At 41.0% G+C, this 22648-nt stretch overlaps 1 protein-coding gene across 7 annotated transcripts in view; it reads left to right on the top strand.

Moving 5' to 3' along the window:
- The window catches only part of CAMKMT (calmodulin-lysine N-methyltransferase), a 390047-nt gene that overhangs the window by 362036 nt on the left and 5363 nt on the right, over window positions 1-22648 (top strand). For all 7 annotated transcript variants that reach the window (XM_038551187.1, XM_038551186.1, XM_038551185.1 and 4 more), the window contains 3 exons: window positions 4319-4393; window positions 11484-11547; window positions 21661-21792. In XM_038551187.1, the coding sequence (XP_038407115.1) occupies window positions 4319-4393; window positions 11484-11547; window positions 21661-21792 (271 nt within the window). The remainder of the gene's footprint in view (window positions 1-4318; window positions 4394-11483; window positions 11548-21660; window positions 21793-22648) is intronic.

A 22648-nucleotide genomic window follows, 5' to 3' on the forward strand; every position in this document is an offset into this window, starting at 1 on the left:
TTTTAACACTCTTGTCTTAATTCTAACATCTGTGTTAGGTTTAGTCCAGTTTTAGTTGTTTGATTTGTCTCATTATAGATTGTATTATTTCAATTTTTGCATGCTTGGTAATCTTTGATTATATGCTAGATAGTTTTTTAGAGAGGATATGGGGAGGAGCATAGGGAGGAGAGAGAGAATCCCAAGCAGGCTCTACACCCAGCACAGAGCCCAACACAAGCTCAGTCTCTCAACCCTGAGATCATGACCTGAGCTAAAATCAAGAATTGAACATACCTGACTGAGTCACCCAGGTGCTCCCAATTATTTTATATTTTACTTTGTTGGATTCTGAATGTTTTTGTATTCCTATAAATGTTTCTGAATTTTGTTCAGGGTCACAGTTAAGTTATTTTGAAATTATTTGATCCTTTTGGGTCTTGCTTTTAAGATTTGTTAGACAGGACCAGGGCAGCATTTAGTCTAGCACTAATTATTCTCCCCTACTGAAACAAGACCCATCTAACCAGTACCCTATGAATTGTGAAGTTGAATTGAAAATAAAGAATTTATATGACTTCTTTACAGATTTTTTTCCTGCAGAAGGGGAGTTGGGAAAGGGAGTAATAACTGGAGAGGTAAATAGAGTCAAGAGAGGATATTATAAGAGTGAGAAAATAACTGCATGTTTGAATAATGATGGAAACAATGCAGTACAGAGAAAAAAAGTGATACTATAGGATAGAGAAGGGAGAATTTCTAGAGCCATATCCTAGAGTAGATGAAAAGGCTCTAGTGTATAAGAGGAGGTACTACCTTTAGATAGGGGTATGGTATCTTTAATTCATCTATGATAACAGGCAGGAGGGCAGAGTATATAGATAAGATGCTATTAGGAGCGAAACTGTAGTGGTGGGAGTTTGTAGAAGTTCTCATCTGATACCTACAATTTTGACAGTAAAATATGAAACAAGATCGTCAGCCGAAAGTCAGGATGAGAAAGGAAGTGTTAGAACTTGGAAACAGAGAAAGTAGTACAAAATAGCAACCTGGGAGATGGGGGATGGGGCGGATAAGTAAGTGAACAAAAAAGTCTAAGTCTAACTGCCAGACCTCATCAAGGGTCCACTTGAGGTTCATTGTCATGAATTTAAAGCAAATCCAATCATGATGCATTTGAGCTTTCTCTACCCACACTCAGGTGCACAGGTGCAGCCTCAGAACAGGCAGAGGGTTAGATTTTATAGATAGGAGGAAGTAAGAAAGGGAAAAAGGAGTAGAGAGTGTATGCAAAGGAGTAATTAAGATGATTGGCTGTGGGATGTGAGCTGTGTAAAGACGGAAGATAAACATTATGGAAGAGAGATAGGGACATGGTGATGGGACTAGCAGATTGTTGGCCAGTGGGACTGAAGAATGGTTGGGATTAGAGTACCTTCTGGAAGGGATGAGCTGTGAAAGGGTAGGTCAGGGTTTCGGGTATTCATAAAGACAAAGTCTAGAACAGTGCTACTTAACAAATAGGCCATATACTGCAACTAATCTATGAACTGCTTGTTACTGATCAATGAGGTGAGTTCAGAAATTGAAAGTAAATGTTTAGGAGCACTACTGTGATATCCAATCATCTGATCAGTGGACTTGTGTTTAGAATGTCTTGAATTTTAAAATCTCATTTGCTATTAATATTTGTTGTATCTTATAAAACTGTCAGTCTGTAACAGATTGGATAAAACAACAACAGAAATCTGATCCTTCTCCACAACTAAAGTATTGCTCTAGATGATCATCATGTAAGTTATCTGAGAAGGGTGGAGGGTAAGGTCATTGGAAAAGAAGAGGTGAAAGGACCAACTCCTTGAATTTTGAAGTCACCATCACCCATTGCCTTCTGAGATAGAAGCCCTTGGGATTGCACAGCTCCAGGGGGCAGCCTTCTCACTGTATACTACGTGTACACCACAAATCCAGAATACAATGTGAATGGTGCTCTCTGAGTGTTCAAGAAGGTGGCCATTGTTATCTCCATTTTACAGATGGGAAGGCAGACTCCCAAGTTCACACAACCAGCCAAGGAAGGAACCGAAGTTTGAACTTAGGTGTGGTGTGTCTGTCACACCAAAGCTAGACTCTGTTCTATACACCACTCTTTGTCATGTGCTTATGGTTATGGTGACAGCATAGTCATAAGCCTCATTAGAACTAGAAAAAAATGCTTTTTGGGAATGTGTTGTGATCCACATGGCGAAGCCAAGCATTTCAGTTTCCTTAGAATCATTCTTGTTCAATCTGCTGTAGTAATCCATAGCCAGTTGCTGCCTAGACCCTCATCTCTCCAGTTTGTCTTTGTTGAATCAAGAGGCTGAAGCACCTCAGGAATCCAATATCCAGTATCCACCACAGGATTTCCGACACTTTGTTTCGTGTGCTTTAGTAATTACTTATGTATTAGAAACATTTTCTGAATAATAGTTTACAGAATGATAAGATTATGAGGAATTTTAACACTTTTCTCTTTTTCCCAAAATTTGTGTGATGGGTCCATTACTTTGATGATTTGAAAAAGTCAGTTATAGAGCTATATTCTAAACCAGCTTGTTCATGTAGAAACTCTTTAAGACTCTTAGGTCTTTGACAGGAGCTGAATAGGCCTGGTTTCCCACTGAGCTGGAGTCCCAGCCACATGGGAGGCCTCAGTGTTTCCATATAAGTTGGTATTGGTTCTGTCCCATTCTCCCTAGGTGCATGGAGTTTCTGAGGAATTAATCTAAAAACAAAGAAAGCATTAATCTCTTAGAGTTTTCCTGGTTTCCTCCAATCCTTGGCTCTCCAGTGGGCCGAAGCAAGTACAACAGTAGAATTAATTTATAAAGCTTGTCCAAGTGTCACAGGATGACAGATTCTTCTGGAAAGTCCTCCTGGAGCTCTGAGTCTATAATGCTTACACAACACATAGGACACAGTATCAGAATTATGGGCTTATGCGTCCACATGTCCTTCTAGGCTACCATCAAGAAGGCATAGCCTATGGCCCAGCACAGGGCCTGCCACATAGTAGGTGCTCAGTAACAATAATTTGAATAAGTTAATGGGTAACTGATGCTCAGTGTGCATAAATATTTTCATGGTGATGTGTTTAATCTTTTCTACCTTAAGAAATTCACTACTGTTAATGTATATTAGTGTACCTGGGAAGAACTTTTGGACTTACCAAAATAAGACTTTTTTTTTTTTTAAACATTTGGCTTTTCACCTCAGGAAGATGTGGAAGAAATAAAGAACCCAGATAAGCAAATATAACTGGACAGGATGAGATGTGCTTATTCAGTTTGGTTTAAAATAATAATCAAAATAGAAAATAGGAGCACAATTTTACTTTGAAAAATAGCACTGCAAATCAGTTTTGGTGTGGAGGAAGGAATCGTTAAAATATTTTAATATGGTAAAATGCTAATCATCACAATTATTATTAAAAGTAACTTAAGGGACGCCTGGGTGGCTCAGCAGTTAAGCACCTGCCTTCCGCCCAGGGCGTGATCCTGGAGTCCCGGGATTGAGTCCCGTATTGGGCTCCCTGCATGGAGCCTGCTTCTCCCTCTGCCTGTGTCTCTGCCTCTCTCTCTCCCTGTGACTCTCATGAATAAATAAATAAAATCTTTAAAAAAAATAAAAGTAACTTAAAATCTTTCATTAGCTTTATAAGCACAACTAGAATTTTTAAATATGGTTATTAATTATTGTTGTTAATATGAGGTTGAAAACCTGATCTTCTTCTGGGAGACTGAGTGTCAGGATGGGTGAATTTTAAAATATGCCTAAAACCTGAGAACTACCAAATGAAATTTGGCTTTTCTTTTCATCTATCTTGCCAGATCGCTCATTTCATCACTAAGAAATGCAACTGACATGCCAGGCAAAATAGATATACACCAAGTTTCACATCATTTATTTTTTATGAATTTGTATTCCAGTCAGATGGGGAATACTTTGATCTCAATATGTACCTCATTGATGTTAAGAGTCTAGACTCACTGTAATGGCTACAGTAAAAATAAGATATTTTTCCTGGGTTCATCTACCAAAAAAAAACATAAAAACTAGCACAAGCTTAACTATTATATATAAATAGAGAATTCTCCTCTTCTGGATTTGAAGGTTAAATAAAATACAGAGCAGACAGTTCCATCCCTAGTTTTTTTTTTTTATTATACCTTTTGAAATAATTTGTATATACCTTTTAAATAATTTCAAGTGCCACAAAAAATAATGTTAATAGCTCAAAATCAAAAGTTAAAAAAAAAACCTAAGTATGATTTTTAAAAATCTTTTTCTCCTCAAGCGTTTTACGATGGGATAATGAGACAGATGTCTCTCAACTGGAAGGACATTTTGGCATTGTTATGTGTGCTGACTGGTAAGTACATAAAAATCATAAAAGTCCTGTTAGGAAAAATAGCTTTGCTGGAGTAATTGGGCTGTGCTGCTTTGCTGACGGCTAAGCAAAGTCAACAAATGAAGCACAAAGCCACCTTAACCTCAACAAATTAATATTCATCTCCATGTGACAGTTATAAGGTAGTCTTCTATCACACAGTAACTTCTACCACATTATTTCCCAAAGATTGATTTTGAGAAGCATTTCCATTTTCTGGAATTGCCTCTGTTTCATGCTTGACGTATCAGTAAATGGACGACTTAGGCAAATTGCAAATAATTATGGCTCGGAGAGGAATAGTCTGGAGAAAAAGGAGTTTATCAACACAAACAGCTCAATTAGCTTACTTCTTAGGAGAGATCTGACTATTGATATAAGGGAATATAGGTACATGTGTGTACACACACATATATGCTCCGACAAACCAATCCATTTGTGCAATATCTTTGGGGAAATATCTTTTCTTAAAATGTATGTTTGCTATCTAAATTTTCAGTGTCTTCAATTAAGATATTTAATTATACGCAAAACAGGAATTATAACATTACATTTTATTGTTATGCAAATAACATTAAAATCTCTGTCAGGTGCCTGCTTTTTAAAAATAATTTACATTAGATATTTTGTCTTCTTGTTTGGCTCAGTCTACTTACTGTCAATGAAGTCTGATCCTAAGTTACAGGATAAATATGTATCAAACCTTAATAATTATCTCAAATAATCTTAGGTATTTCCTTCATGCGTGTTGAATAATAACTATTTCAGCATATGGAAACATTGACAGTTCAAAAATATTTTCCCCGGGAAGAGTAAGATCTTATTTGTAGTTTCATTATGTTTTTACAACACTTGAGACTTGAAAACACAACAAGTTCAGATTCTGAAGAAGTTCTGTTGTATTGATCAACCCAATTATAAGATCCAGAACCTGGAGATAGATGACTTCCCTCAAGGGGAGTTAAATGAGATTTTCAAGCAGTCATTACTATTCTTATTTTAAAATTAAGACTTTCAATAGGTAACTCCTCTATGTAAGTCACTGGAATCAGATCTACTTTCTTTTTTTTTTTTCTTCTGAAAAATACTTCCCCATGGAAAATAAGTGCCCTATTCTATTTCTAGCTGAGATTTTCTAGCTTTCCATGGCCCTTTTAGTGTCTTTGCACCCAATTTCGGAAAAACCTTGCACCCAAAGAGGGAAAAACAGCTTTTGGACTAATCATTGATATTGTGCCTAATGCTATATCCCTCACCTAATCCAAAAATAAGGAGCTAAGACCTCACCATATGATTTGAACAAGTAATTTAGTAAATGCCTCTCCTCACCAAATATGAGAAAGGATCCTCCAGGTTTCATTGCACAGATGAAGATAATGCTGGCAGGATCAGATCAGATTAAGCATGAAAGTCAGATCAGAGAGCAGCAGAAAGAAGGAAGGAGGGCAGCATCTTCTTGGAGGTTTAGATGAGGGTTGCACCCGTGGGCTCCGACATGTGGAGAAAGTCAGCTCTGGCTAGGAGATTCGAGTTTAAATGTGTCCTTCACAAAAATATCAGAACAGCCTGGCTTTGTCAGACCTTGTGTTATGGACACTCACACCATGTCATCCTATTTGTACCAGAAAGACAAGCAGAGGAAGTAAGATTTAAGCTCTTTTCTGATTAATGTTCTCGGTGAGGTTAAAAATAGCCCCACAACATGTTTGAGAAATAGTCTTTTTTCCCTAGCGAACAACAGGGTCACGTACAACTGATATACATAATGCATATTCAGTGAAGACTTTCATTACAAATACATAACGCAGTACAATGTTAGATGTACACACACACACACACACACACACATTTAGTAGCTATGTGAGAATTTACGGATTCAAATGAATTAAGTACACCCAAGTTTTATTTTATAAATGGCTTTTCTATGCGTGAGGTGTTAAGTTGGGTTTTTTTCCCCCTGGTGTTGTAAGTGCCAGAATGTCAGGCTGTTTATAATTTCCCATTTGTAAATGTGAAACATTAAGCTACTCTCACTGCAATGCTGATATTATTTCCAAAAGAAATGCTTTGGTAATGGTCTCTCTTCATATTCACAGGGATGGGTAAGCTGCTTAGAAACTTAGAAAGCACGGTGATATTTATAATATGCATGTTGTGCGCAAAGCAGTGAAGCACAGACTCTGGGCGCTCTTTATGTCCTGTCAATTTGGTGTCTCTCTGTCAGTTATTCTGTGGGTGCTGTTTCTAGGGACAGGCAGGCAGACTATGCTGCATTTTTTTTTTTTTACAGTGTCACAGAGGAGGGGAATAAAAACAACAACAAAAAACCCTCTCTTTAGACACTACCTCCAAGATGAAACCTGAAATACTCGGTGGCAGAAATAGGTGCCACACATAAATAGATCACACTGTCTCACACCACCCTTTGGTTATTGTCAGTCAATGAGATCTGGATTAGGCCATAGGAATATGAAGCAAGAGTTGGAGTTCAAATATTAGGTACATGGATTAAATTCCTTATTGAAGCATTTCCAGCAAGGGTGGCATTGTCTGATTCTCTGAATAGCTAACCACTGGTACTGCTTGATCCCATTTACATGAAAACAAGCTCTATTCACAAACCTATTCCAAACCCACATTGTGGTTCAAGTAAAATGCACATGATTACAACGAGCGGGTGATATGTTTATGTTTTTAAATCATTCATATATTCATATATTTACATTCAAACATTCATAAACCCGTGGGCTATGGGGGAAATAACTTATTTCCCAGAAAAGACAGTCTTCTTAGTTCACATCTACATTTAGGAGCTCAACTAGATTATAAAATAAAGAGGCAAACTGTGAAAGCTAGTCATTATTTCACCTTTCAGCATACTTGACAATGAAATATAGTTTCATGGTTCAACAGTTCCTAAATAACTTGTAAAATGTCAACTTTGAAATAAACAGAAGGAAAAATCGAGGTACAGCCACACCTGCAAAGGATGCTGTTGACAAACATCAAAATATTAGAATATTCAACCACAGGTATAGGAAAAAACCTGCCTATTAAGTTCCTTGGTTGACTTATTTAACATCGAATTCCATAGAAGCGTTCCTTTCTGCTGGAATGCAGTCCAGCCCGGTCCTTGCTGAGTTGAGAATAGCAAGTGATTGTTAATTTTCAGCCTGCCTTTCTACACTCCTGTTCAATCACAATTATCTAAGAGTCTGGAAGTAAGATGTTGTGTTTTTTTTTTTTTTTAATCCAATGAATGCTTTCAGTGTATGTTTGATGGCCTTCCAGTTTATTGTAGCTCTGCAAAAATAAAAAAATGATTCCATACATAGGAATTATCTAAAAGCTTGGAAAGCAGGTCTGAAATGCCATCCATAGCCTGACACAATGATTGAGCTAGGTCTGCAGGACAGTCCACACCATGTCTGCACACACAGTCTGAGACTTTAAGGCGGAGAGACATAGTGGCAGGGGAAGGTTACACCACCTCACTGGCTCCCTTAGCATTTTTACACTACATATAGTGGATTGTTTCTTTTTTTTTTTTTTGTCTTTCTAAATTATGAAAAAAGTTTGGTGTTTAAGGTATTTTTATGGAAGAATTTTTTTTTTCTCAAAACAGCCTCTGGAATATCTTCATTTTCTTCCAGATGCTGTGATCATGGATAGTTCTAAATCACCACCTTTACACCTGAAAAACCCTTTAACACGAATGCAGCCAGTCCTTTCACCTCATACCTAAAATTCAGTCCCAGAGAAGATAAACAGACTGCCAGAGATCGGGGCCCCCTGGGTGAGAGCCCCAAGGGAGATCAGAACCTCCATCAGTCCCCGGCTCCCCAACCATCAGTGGATAAAAACTGTTAGAGGCCATTCTTCTGCTGCAAGTTAAATCTACAACAAGGAATTTAACTTCACATATCACCTTAAAGATTACACAGAGGTCTCCTTTCTGTGGATGCTCCCAGAGAAATGCCTCTTTGTCGGCTACACTAATTTATTTCCCTCTGAGTAGAGAAGTAGATGCCTGCGCTCTGCGTAAAACTCTGACTGACCCTATGGGAGGCAGGGAAAGTGGTGGCCCGGTACCTTCCCTTTGTCGAGAAATCTGTGATTCAGATCAATGGAACAAAGCAAGTTGATTCCACAAGTCCATTACATAGAGGGTCGTGTGTGTGTGTGTGTGTGTGTGTGTGTGTGTGTGTGTGTGTGTGTTTTAATGGCCAAACTAGACTGACTGTCCATGTATTTTGATCAGTAACGGAAGGGAGAGTTGAAATGCTATCTCCATTCTAATCAGTGACCCACTCAGCCTTTTTTAAGTAGATCCACTTAAGCTACTGTTGTTCTCTGAGCCCATTAGGACTTATTTAAGGGGTGAATTTTCAGATTATGTATCATTCCCACTAAAGCACATTGAAATTGCTCATATGACATATCCTACAAAGCATTATAAATTCTGCATCAGAGGTAAGTAGAAAGGTGAGCTTGCTGGGAATAAAGGCTTATTCAAGAATGATAGAAATTGCTTTGAGGAAATTTAATTTGGAAGGATGGAGTAGACAACATCACCATTCAAACAACTGTGTTTGGAATGGGTGCTTGAGTGTTTAAGTCACATTCTCCAGTGAGCTGCAATGTTAATATCTTTGTCACGTCACCAATGTTGACTGTTGTTCTTTATAAGATTACGTTTTAAGCTCGGTTTTTAAGGGGCTGATTATTTATTGGTGACAGAAATTGCTGTGCATCCTATAGGATGCACAGGTATAAACTGAAGACTGCTCTTTTGCTTAATGTTGTATATCCCAACCAGCCAGCTCTCCAGCAGGCCTGAGAAACTGACAGATTTTCCTACAGCAATTAGTCTTCTTAAAAAAAAAAAAAACAGAGGGCCACCTGGCTGGCTCAGTTGGTGGAGTGTGCAACTCTTGCTTTCAGGGTTGTGAGTTCAAGCCCCATGTTGGGTGTAGAGATTACTTAAAAATAAAATCTTAAAAAATACACACACATACAACAGGATGCTTAATTATTAAAATTTAAGATAGTATCACTTCACTAAAGAGTAAGGTATATAGTCCTGAAAACTTTAAAAACCACACAGATTTTGAGTCCTTTCTCATCAACCCTTAATGATTATTAATCACCAATTAGTATGACTTACAGGCATTTGAATCAGATACATTCTACACTCTAAGATTTAAGTATTTTTTAATGGAATGATACGAAAATTTTCCCCTCGCGCATTGTCAGGTTATCCTGGTTGATGGATGGAGTGGGATAAGGTTCCCATTCTAGACATGATTTCTAACTCATCTTGAAAGGATTCTTTTTCCATTGCTCAAAACATCCTTTTATAGAAGAATCTTTTAGCGAACACACCGTAGTTGAACCCAAGCACTGACTTCTTGGCAAATTCTCATAAACTGTTATCCCCACTCCTCTTTCTCAAATGAGAGAATTGGAAAATGGACGCCTGGGTGGCTCAGTGACTGAGCATCTGCCTTCAGCTCAGAGTGTGATCCCAGGGTCCCAGGATCCTGCTTCTCCCTCTGCCTATGTCTCTGTGTGTGTGTGTGTCTCTCTCTCTGTCTCATGGATAAATAAATAAAATATTTTTTTAAAAAAGAGAGAGAGTTGGGAAAGAACTGGATTGGTGAGACATTCCTACCTAAGCGTTTATTCTTCCTTAATACCAGTAAAGGAGTGTGTACACCCTGTTTTAGGGTCACTGAAACCAACACTCTACATAGGCTGCTTGATTTCAAGGACCATGTTGATCTGCTAGTCAGCCAGTGAGCAGGTACTTACAGAGTTCCTTCTAGGTGTATATGTTGTGCTAGCACTTGCAGCGCATAAATGAATAGAGACCAGAAGCTCTTTATTTTATTCCTAGCTTGTCTCCAGGGCCTGAAACAGCTCATAGTATATAGTAGGTATTCAACAAATATTTGTCAGCTAATATATATTATCGATGTGATGGCCATATCAGCCACATAGGTGGGCCTTTTTTTTTTTTTTTTTTCTAAATAGGTGGGCCTTTACTGACCAGGAAAACTGAGGCCTTTTGTGGAGACCTCACATATAGCAGAAAGGTCAGAGTCGGAGTGCTGTTAAACCCTACACTGTACTCCCCACTTGCCTGTAGTGTGACTCCATATGGCAGCCCTCCTACTAACAGCAGATAGTCACCCTTAGCTCAGATAAGGTGAGGCAGGGCCCTAGAATAGGTGGTACTTACTCATGCTATATGAGGAGTAGGGTCCTACAGCAAACTGCAGCATTAGAAGGGGTGGGGGATAGGGGGCTCCATGGAGGCCCCTCATGGGATGACTGATGCACAAGGCTGCTCAGTGCTCTAGCCCACAAGTCCCAGAGAAGGGAAATCGGCCCCAAGCAGACTGACCCAACCAAAGGAGTGACAGAGCAATAATAGAAATTCTCAAAAGACCAAAGGAGGAAAATGAAAAATCACAGAGAAGTGGGGGGAAAAAAAATCAATGTGAAAGTCAAAGGAGAAAAACCCAGAGTTGCTGTGGTCTCTGTGACACCTAGCCCAAATCTGGTCTTTGTTTTTGAAACTGTTTACTCCTGAGTCGTTGGTTGAGTCTGACCTCAGCACTGTTCTTAGTCACTAAAGACCATCATCACCTGAGATCTGTTCTGTGATTTGGGCATCACAGGTGTTTGTTTCTGGAGGGTGGCCTCACAGTACCCTCAGTGGGCCAATGGCCCAGGTCTACAGAGACTAGGCTCTAATGATGGGAAGTGTTTCATCTCAACCAGATGATTCCCCCAAACACCAGCTTAGACTTTATCCCTTTAACACTAACACATGGCCCAGTCATGTGTGAATCCTGGCCAATTGCACGTTGATGACTTGGCTTTGGTCGGATAACACTGACCACAATCTTTTTTTCTTCCAGTGAGACACTTGAATGGAGGGAAACAATTTCTCCCTTTTTGGTGTTGAGTAAACATGTGTAATTACCCTTGTACTTACCTCCATTAGTATCATTAAACTTGGAAACCCAATTTAATCTGGATTCTGCTCTCTTCTCAATGTCAGCCTGTTTCTGGACCAATACAGAGCAAGCCTTGTTGATGCAATAAAGAGATTACTCCAGCCCAGAGTAAGTATGTTTCTATTTTCTCCTGAACACTGGCTTCAGAATAATTAGTCTGTGCACAAAGATGGAGAGAGTAATGGAATGGCAGGATTAATGTCATGTAATACTTTAATACTTATTATGTCCAACTTCAATTGGGTCTTCTGATCTATCAGATTCTTTCCTAATCATAACTAGGAAACTTCTTACCCTTGGCCTTCTGATAAGGAACACAGTGGGTAGTAAAATGAATGAAACCGCTTCAAAGATAGTGTGAGATTATTTTTATCAAAGAATTTCTTGAGTCTTTTCCTTTGATAACAATATCTTCATATTAAAGTAGAAGTATGATATTGAAAGTTTTCTGTTGACTTCTGTCATTTTAAATCCCTTCAATGGTAACCTTTGTCATTGGGTATTTATTTATTGCAAAAAAATATTTTTTTTCTTTTTCTTTCTGTTTATATCAAAGAAAAAGGACTTCAGATGAATCTGTATATTAAAAGTTCTTCGCTTTAAAAGGAAGCCATTATTTACATATTATAAACATTAGGTCACAATGAAGCCAAGCATGGCATAAAATATTGTGCACATTTTTACATTTATATATCCATTTATGCCTGTGAGTAAATTACAGAGTTTGTAGCCACTCTTATTTTGTTGGGCTGTTACACTAAGCTAGGAGGTCCTGCAGCCTAACCGGAGAGTTAATATACATCTATTTAAAGTAAGAAAACGAGTTTAAAGCTCATGCATTTAAAAAAAAATCTTATAAGTATGGAAGACTCTTGCTGTGCCATAGGAATTTAAAATAGGTTAACAATGTTAATGCAGTCTAAGACAGGAACTCATATTTATCTGAGAAAGGGCTGCAGTGTGCATGTGTGTGGAGAGTATTTTCTGAAGTTTTGTTTCGAAAGTCTTTTTAAGAAGGTTTGCTCTAGTCTTCTGACCTCGGTGAGACTTCCAGACTAATACCTTTCAATCTTTCTTTTATATCTTTTTCACATTGAAAGTCCCCAGAGCAATTTGATAATCGTCCTTTGCCTTACACTGTTGCTTTTTATTTTGTTATCTCTATATAGCTCAGAAACTTTAAATAGGCCTCTCAGAGGAGTAACCACAGCTTGGTAAGTGGTAATCAATTAAATTAAATTGGCCTTCTCAATTCCCCCTGTGAGGCGGGTAGTAGGTCTTGAGGCAAGGAAGGGGCATGCTCCAGTCTATTGATGGCTGCAGCCATGGTTGAGTGAGCAGCCCAAGTTGAGGGTAGAAGAAGGAATTGGGGGCCTCTTCATCCCTCCTGTTAGCCTTGGGTGATTCTTGTGAGCATTTGCAAGGTCAGGATTTTCAGAGAGGGCATGGAGATTCTTGGATGTAAAGGCCTCTGTGAAAATGTATCATACAAAAGTACAATGCTTTCAAGGACTCTGGATCTCACACGGCACAAACTGTACTTCACCAACACCCTTCAAAGCCTATTTGTGGCAAATACTCCATTTTGCAGAGACTTGCATGATTTACCTAGGATCTATTGTAAGTCATTCGAATGATTTACAATAGAAGACTGTCCAGGCTGTGAATAGTCCTAAATGCAGACTGGACTGGAATCTCTAGCAGCTCTCCTGTACCCTTTATTAAACCCTAAACCTTGCCCGGAGTGTGGCTTCACACAGCAGCCCTCCTAGTGACAGCTGACACTGTTAGCTCGGAGAAAGAAGAGCCAGGGCCCCGGAGTAGGATGGCTGATGCACAAGGCTGCCGGGTGTTCTAGCCTATGGTGTACAAGACCCACCATATGAGAGGAACTCCAAGCTGTGAGTGGCACGTGGATATACTGAAATCACTGCTCAGGAATCTCATCCCCATTGAGAGCTCGGGGGAGGCAGGGCACTTGCACTCCTGGGGCCTCCACCAGGTGGGCCATAGAAGGGTCACACACACTTGGCAGTGGCCACCAGCAGCTCCATATCCTGTGCCTGCGGACTGGAAGAGTTCCCAGAGCTGGGGGTAACCAGAGCAAAAACGGAACCCTTCCTCTTCCAAGCTCTCAGGACTGGCTGTTCTGCTTCTAGAAGCTCTCCCCCTACTTGTTAGAGATGTTGGAGAAATCACAGTCTAAGACCAAGATAACATTCAAGGTTTACTGCCTTACAATTAGAGCTGCTTTCAGCGTTCTCTTGAGCCCAAGACAACTCCTCCATGGTGCTATGGCCCTGGTGCTGTAGGGGCCACAAGAGGCCACAAGTTGAGAGGCAACATTGGTGGATCTTGAGTTCCTGGACATTCAGGGCTCAGCAAATTCAGTGGGCAATGCAGCAAGTTTTCAGAGTGCTCCGGAAAATCTGCACCCTAGCCAAATGCTTCAGATTCACAGGAGGGCCCTGGTTTCTGTGGAGGGTGGAAAGAGTCAGAAATATCTGCACACACAAGGCAAATCTGCTCTTCCTGTCAAGGCTCTCTGAGCCTGAGATTCATTACCTCAGGGTGAGGGAGGTGTAAGTCCTTCATCTGGGCTGATGTAAAAGAGTTACCTAGGGAAATGCCTAGCACAGCACCTGGCACACAGGATGCACGCCAGAATGAAAACTGGTTCTTCCTTATTGCTGTGTTACCCTGTCAGGGTTAATACACATGAGACACTTGTCCAAAAGGACCTTGACTTGGCTGACAGGAGGACCAAATTCTGGTCCCTGATTAATACTAGCGGGCTCTGGAACTACCTTCTCACCCTATTTTCTTCTAAGTCCTCCTTATGGAGGGAAACTGTGCTTGGACACTGGAGCCCGAAAGCTTAAGGCTCAGATCTGGGATCTGCCACCTACTGGGTTCATCTCATGAAGCCTGAGTTTCCCATCTGTAAAATGGGGAGGGAACAAGCCAATGCATCGGAAAGCTTTAGAGTGTGACTGGCTCTGAATATATGTTAGCTCTTGTGACCTAGAAGAACCAGAGAAACTTTCTGACTGTGGTGAGTGCAGAATTACAGGGGGCATTCTCCTTGCAGAAATGCTGGTGGGAGGGGGGAAGCACACCATTCTCTTGACATGAACGTTGGTGACTCCTGTACACACCTGCTGCTGCATGTCCCCTGCACCCACGTCCCGCATGCCTGCATCAGGTCCCTCAGTGGCCCCAAGAGGACTGTCTACCTGGATGAAGATGATACTTTCTACTGCAGACGGAGCAAGATGAGAGAGATGACTGCTAGTGTGCAAGAACAAGAGGTTGCAGGTGGCGAGCTGTGGGAGGAAATGAACTTCACCATTTCAGGGTGTGCAGTTCCTTGATTTCTAGCTAAGGCAAATCAGTGGTCTGGAGTGCTACAACCCAGTAGCAAAATAGGTAGGTGGAGAGGAGGAATTTTGCTGCTTTCAGATTTCTGTAATGGGCTCATCAGGGAGGGTGACAGACCACAGAGAGAACCTAGCCACCACAGTGGGCTCCTGGCTTGGCCCAGTGCCACTGTCAGATCCCAGGGCTGCGCTTACATCCTCAGCCACATGGGCACCTGTGGCTGCAAAGTCACAAGAGGGAGCCCCGAATTTCACCAGTTAGTGTTTACCACCGGCCCAAATAGAAACTTCCCTCAACTTGTTGGTTGAGAGTAGCTGCAAAACACTTGACTCCTGCCGGAATACTGCAGGGAACCCTCTAGCAAACTCCAAAGGTAAGAAGAAAAGAATAGATACTAAAAAACGGAATGAGGTCAGCAAAATTTACTTATTCCAAGGAGCAATGTTCCCCCCACAACCCCTCCCCTTTTTTCCCTCCCGTGAGTGGCTTCTTGTTGCTGATGATTGATAGGTGACCCCCTGCTGTTGTGTTCTTTAAAGTACATCAGCAATGCCTGATATCAGAGGGCCAGAATGTAATTTAAAATACAGCCACAGCAACCTGCAAGTTGAACTTTAGCCTGGAAATGACAACCAACAAATGGTATCCACTAATATTCCTCTGAAATGGTTTTCGGTGCAGGAAAGGACACCGAGCCAGCTCGACAGTGTGAATTTACTCAGAACCACAAATAGATGGACGGAGATGCAGTGTTGACAGCCCTCCAGCTGGTTGCTGCTCACCAATTGCCAAGAATTCAAAAAATATCACCTTGGAATTCATTTAACCTTTAGAAACTGTCCCTAACTAAATGCCAAATTCCTGGAGCCCCACCTGTATGCAAGGAGTGCTATAAATGTAAATCATGGACTCTGATTATGGAAGACCAGACAGATTTCTTCCCTTTTAAAAAAATCCAACATCTCGGCACACATCTGTACAAACCTCTGTTTTTGCTTATCTCAGGGAAATGCCTTGTGAGTGTGGGCTCAGGGCGGGGAACTGAGGTGGTGCTGGAGGCCCCCTCTGTTCCTGTCTGCTCTCTGGGTCAGAGGCCCCAAAAAATCCTCCCTTGTTCTTGGTGAGACTCTGTGTTCAGTCATACCTGCCTCTCCCAGCTGTAGGAATAGAGAGTCCCCAGGTGGTTTTAAGACCCTCAGAGCAGGGGCCTAGCTCTAAAAGTACTTTCTTAAGGTCTGCCCAGGTGCATAGTGCTGAGCCTCTGCCCCCAAAGTATTTATAATCTGGTTGTGGAAATGTAACAGACACACACAGGTAGAACCACAGTGGACAGTGCAAAATGGCTTATAACAGCCCAGCCCTTGGTCATAGCATGGTGCTGCTCTTACTCATTTTGGCAATCTTCCTAATTTATATCTTCAATAGAATGTGAGATACTCAGGGGTTTGGACTCTGTCGTGATGCAACAAGCATTTGTTGAGCAACTACTATCTGGCACTGTGCTGGGAATGTGAGGTGTGGGTCTGCATATGAATCATGAGCACTAGGAGAATCTCAGTTTAGTAAGGCGGATTAGTGCTTGAGCTACCAGGAATCACAACGCAATTGATGAGTCACTGACTGCCTGAGAAAGGTTTCTCTAGGGACAGTGGCATTTGACTTTGGTCTTGAATAGTGAGAAGGGCACCCTCAGCCTCAGGGAAGGAGACTAAAAGGTAGCATCCCTGGTGAGGAGGGTACAGCGCTCACAGATATAGAGCATCTTGTGTTTTAGGGTCAACAAGAAGTTTGTTCTGGCTGGAGTGTGAGAATCTGGGTGGTTTGGGGGTTAGGGTTGGGAGGGGCAAGAGAAGAAGTTAAAAGGTTAGTTTGGGGTCCATTTTATGAAAGGCTGAGGATACTCTGAGAAGAGACTGGGCTTTATTATATGGGTAATAGAGAGCCACTGACAATATTTGAGCAGTGGTAGAGTCAGATGTGGGTTCTAGAAAGATCCGACTGGCCAGCACAGAGGCTGCAATGGAGTAAGAGAGAGCTTGAAAGCAGCAAAGCTCCTCAGGGCACCATCGTGGACCAGCTTGTGCTCGGGATTGTCCAATTAGGAGATAGTGAAGATCTGAAGATGGAGATATTCACTGAGGAGTTCATTCATCAGACATTTCCTGTGTGCCTCTCAGATGCCAGATGCTGTACTAGGACCTGAGGATAGAGTAAGATACAAAATACTGTCCTAAAGGAGCTCACAGTCTAACGTGAGAAACAAGCAAGCGAGCAGTTACCTGACCGTGTCGTGGGTTAAGGCGATAGCAGAGGTAAGGGTGAGCCATGGAAGTGGAAAGCAGAAGTGGCTGACAGCGGGGAGGCACAGCGTAGAGGCCAGGGGTGGTCAGCAAAGGCATCCTGGGGACAGGGTGTCTAATCTGGATGCTGAAGAATGAGGAGGGATGACCAGGCAGACAAAGAAGCAGGGCTAAGAGAAGCATTTCACCCAAGGGAATGTTTGCAAGTGGGGTCCGTAAAGGAACAAATTGGGGGACTGCAATGACTTTGGCCTGCCTGGAGCTCAAAGTGCGGGAGGGAATGGCCAGAACCAGAACTGCAGATATAGGCATGTGTCAGGTCATGCTGGGCTTCACCTGCCTTCCCAGAGCTACCCAGTGGTTGTCGATCCCTTTTTAAATGGCAGAAACTTTTGGTCAAAACAGTTTTAGCCATCACCCCAGTTATAAAACAGTTAAAAGTGAAGCAGCTGTAGTTAAACTGGTTGTAAGATTAACACTTCCTCTCTAGGTCTCCCTGGTCACCCTGGAAGCAACTGGAACATTGTCTGAAAATCATGTATGGCAGATGACAATGATGCAGGTGGGGGGGGAATGTGGCATTGGAGGGTTTTACAGGCAACGCCATGATTCCCTGGTTTCCAGCTTTGGTTTGAAGGTGAAGGGTATGGTACGTAGGCTTGGTACGTAGTAGGTACTCAGTGTGGGATGGGGAAGGAGTTTGGGGCCAAAGGTCCTGAGTTTCCCTGTAGACGGCATAGGTTAACAGTACTTTCAGAACATCCTCCTAGACCTAGCAGGCTCCTTAAAAACATGGATGGGCCCTGGACTATGGTAAATGCTCCAGATATATACTCAGGAGTGCTGATGTATTAGTAAGAACTGAAGTCATGGACTTTGGTACAATTTCCTAGAATTTTACAGAACAGGGAGAAAAAGTAGGCAGAGCCGTGGGGACCGCTGACAATCAAGAGGCAGGTGGAGAAGCCAGGGAAGGGGGTTGAGAGAGATGTAAGGGAAGAAGGCGGCATCTCAGAAACCAGGTAAAGAAAAAATAAACATAAGCTTAAACATGTAATTGGTATTTAATAGTTGGTTGCCTGGAAATGAAACAGGAATAAAGGCATTTCACTGGCATAGCATATTCCTTTTAAAAGAAATCTGAAGCATACTTATTTTTTCCAGAAGTACACACCCTTTAATATATGAGTATAGATTAGTCTAGCAAAATAACAACAAGTGAGCTCACGATGTAAACAATATCATTGCTGTTTAGTGGAACTACTCGTCTCTCCTCTCCAGGGATAAATGAATTCTCTCAAATTTCTGCCCATCAGTCAAAATTTTACATTCAATTGAGTGTTCATTCTGAGTTTAAGATAATTCTCTGACTTCCAATGCCTAGAAAGTTGGGCTTTGGTAAATTGAAAATAATTTTTCTAAAGTGATGAGCTAATTTGAAATCCATATATTTTTTTCTTGTTTTGATTTTTTGCAGCCTAAATTGTAAGGCATATTCCTCTGATTGCACCAGTGTGTCCTGCTCCACTGAGGACACGGGGAAATCTAAAACCATTCCTTATGGGGTGGATGCTGGCGCTCAGTGGCTGTTTATTGAATGAACAGATGATGAACTATTTGTCCCTCCTAAATATTGATTCACATCTCAAAAGAGTCTGTATTCAATGAAATGAAAAAGAAAACATTTTAAAACCCATAACTGAGTAATTAGAGATTAAAACTACTGCTTACTCTTTGTCTTTGTTGTGGGTACAGTATTGTGCACAGAATGCTGCCCTCTGAAATCCCAGCAGAGCTACTCACTCTATAAAAGCTTCTTGGAGAAAATCTCTTCTAAAGAATAAGCAATTCCAGAGATTCACATTTCTCAGATTATTCAACATCTGGATTTAGTTTATTCTCTCAATAAATACTGATTGAGAGTCAACTGTTTGCTAGACACTGAGAAAAATGCAGTGAATAAAACATTAGAAGATCCCGTCATCACAAAATGTACATTCCAGCCAGAGGAGACTGGCAATCACAAACAAGGATATAATGTGTGTTAGTGGTGATGAACGCTAAGAACAAAAGTAAAAGGGGGAAGAGGGTAGAGAGTGATGAGGAGGCAGCTGCTGTTCTAGAGGGTTGTTAGGGAAGGACAGGTAAGCTAGAAGAAGACCTAGAGAAGGAGAGACGTCTGGGTGGAGAGGGCTGCCATATGCTTAGTTGGTCCCCCTACAGCTCACCCCGACCAACAAGGGGGTGAGGTATGGGGAGCGTGTACTCATAAATGTAAACAGCAGCCCAGCCAAGAGCCCTGCAGCCACGTAAACATTATGATATATAGCTTAGATAATACCTATTAAAAATCAACTCTTCTGTTGTAACTGTAAGACCGCTTTTGCAGGTGACTTTAAAATAAAACAACTTCCATTATTTAAAAATCCAGAATGGCAACCAGCTCTTAGTAGAGATGACTAAAATGACCTACTAGTATTTCCGCCCCCCCCCCTTTTTTGATGAAGACTTTTGCTCCCCTGCCGAGACCATGTATTATATCTGGTTTCACATCAAAATGAATTTTTGCTGTTAAGTTTGAAAAACGCCTGAAGATAGCAATTAATATTGGAAAAGCTGACAGAAACTTAAGTGTGGTGGCATGATTGGTGCTGCTATAATTATGTGCCTGAGTGTGTACATGTCTATGTAAACACAGTATGAAAACACACTTGATGTCCAGGACACTGTATCACTGTATTTTCTTGCAGGTAAAGGAGGGAAGGAGAGGGAGAGAGAACTGATAAAATCTTTCTGACACTGTTAAGTGGTGGAGATGTTTCTAGTCTATATCTACGTAACCTTGCTTTTCAAATTATTTTCATATTTATCACCTCATTTGATCTTCACGACTTGCCGGGGTTGGGGGAGGCAGGCTTTGTTCTTCCCATTTGGTGAGTGAGAAACCTCCATGGGTCAGCTGGGGTGACTAAGGAGATTGGATTATGTCATCCCCAAGGTCCCTTCTAGCTCAACAGTTCTGTAGCTTTTCTTTTCCCCCACTTCTAATTTTCCTGAGGTGACAGCTGTGTAATGGTGGAGATTCTTTTTAAGCCCAGAACCCTTCCTGCCACATATTCCTCCTCATATTCTTTAAAGCCTTTGCTGCACGTTTAATCATCTGTAAAATGTAATGTCTACCGCACAAGGTCGTTGAGAAAATGGTTGATGGAATGAAAGGGAAGGCGTGTGAAGCACCTCACACAGTGGTAGCTGTTATTATTATTATTGCCATCACTATTACTAATAAGGAGGCAATGTCGTGTGGTGGAAAGAGCGTCAGCATTGGAGGCAGCTAAGTGTCCAATCATTTGCTGGTTGTATCCTCTTGGTCAACTATTCAACCATTCAGAGCATCCCATAAAATGGAGCTGATGATACCTATATTGTTGGGTGGTGTGAAGAGTCAGTGAGACAAATAGAGCCCCTATCCCGACACCTGACATGCACTGGATGCTCAATAAATAGTTGGCAGTGATAAATGAGAAACCACCTTTCGTAGGAAACTGGAATATATTTTCATGAGTCCCACAAAGCCCGACGTGGCATTTCATAGAAGTGAAGTATAACCTTGAAGTTAACAGAAGCATACAGTCATCTTTTAAACAAAAACAAAAGAAGATTCTGAAGTTCAGCTGTCCTGTGCATGTCTCGGAGGGCGAGGAAAGGTCCACATGCCCCCGGGAGTCAGCAAATGGACATCAAGGAGGTCAGTCTTCTGAAATCCGGTATATATCGTATTCAAGTCCATCCATTCTCCCCACTGCAACAATCTCATGAGGTTGTGCAAGTTTATTTAGAAAAGCGTGTTTACCCTCATTATACCACTTTCTTTGAAAAGCAGTCATTTGAGTACCGTGAGGAGCTGCTTTGCTCTAATGATGACTATTATGAAGGATTCAATGAAGTTGGAAATGAAGACCCTGTAGCCTTGTCTCTGACAGCGTGGTCACAGAAAAGCCTGTTGGCGGTACTGAAACATGAAAATTCCCTAATAGAGATTGCAGTCACTTGCCTCTACGGAGGATTACTTGGTATTGAATTTCCAGGGTACGATAAGCTAACATGTATAAGCATCCGTTGCCACACGCCCTGGAGCTGTGTTGTGGACATGTTGGCAACAGCTAAGGCATCTCAAGGTGGGTGGCACTGCCAGGGACCAGTTACTCTAAAAGCTAGTTGATGGTTTGAACCACTGGACCCAAGAGAGGTGTGTGTTGTACAGAATACCAACTTCGAGCCACATTTTGTTTATTACATGCATTATTTGAAAAGGATAAAACATAGCAACATTTGAATATGAAATGTACATATTTTTTCTTGCTTGATGTCTGTCTACCCTTGAAATTATTCTCACTGCGAATGTCCATCCTGTGTGGACATCTCAAGAACAATTGTGTTTCCTACCTGAGAGCAGTGCATTAAATGCTCTACCCAGTGTTTGTTATGTTTGGTTGCCTTCCAGTTTTAAAATGTGTGAATTTCCTTTTGAATGTTCTAGGGGAAAGCAATGGTATTCGCCCCACGCCGAGGGAATACTTTAAACCAGTTTTGCAATCTAGCTGAAAAAGCTGATTTCTCCATCCAAAGACATGAAAATTATGATGAACACATTTCAAACTTCCACTCCAAGGTTAGTTTTCTGCTTGTGTTAGATAACACTTTAATCCGCATTGCATTTTGAAGAGATCATGGTCTTTTTGGCAGGTAACCTAAATATTTGATTAAAGTACTCCTTAGGTGTGCTGCTTCTGAACAGCTATTTGTATCTGATTATTTTGTGTGGTAAAGCCATCTTTTATCTTTGCATGTCTAGAAGGATTTTACAGAAACCATTCCTGTTTACTCCTTTCTCTGAAACAAACTAATCTTTTCATTCATAATAGACTAATTTGTAGGATGCAGGGGAGGTGGCATAGAATGAATGATAAACAAGCATTTATATTTTAATGAAAAACCTTCGGCTTTTAAGTAGGTTAACTGCTCAGCTGTACTGAAATAAATAGAAGGTGAATGTCTAATTGTATCATGTTGGACTGTAAATCTTTATCTCTGCTTGCTTTATGGCTGGGTCAGTTGGCAGTTTGAGACTGTTAAATCTCATACAGAATTTCACAGTTGTGGGGTTATATGTCAGATCGAGGAGCTACAAGATTTAGGTCAAAAGCACTTATCTGAGAGTGATTTCTAAGCTTGCTTACATAAAGCAATGTTATCAGCCTTTTTATTATTTATAGGTATAGAGCAATATAGGACACTGAGAGGCAAGCGTTCCACTGAAAACTTTTTTAGGAATCTCACCTTTGCTAATACATATCACACTTACTAATATAACATATATTACTTCTGTAATTTTGTGCCTTACAGAAATCTCCCTTCTCTGAGCTAGTCTGACCTTGGCAAAAGACTTTGAACTTGTCATGATTTTACAAGTCACGAATGCAGAAAAGTAAAGGCCCGACCTTAATTTTCTCCTGGGAAAATGGGAA

Source organism: Canis lupus, chromosome 10, assembly GCF_011100685.1.
Source record: "Canis lupus familiaris isolate Mischka breed German Shepherd chromosome 10, alternate assembly UU_Cfam_GSD_1.0, whole genome shotgun sequence".
Classification (NCBI taxonomy): Eukaryota; Metazoa; Chordata; class Mammalia; order Carnivora; family Canidae; genus Canis; species Canis lupus.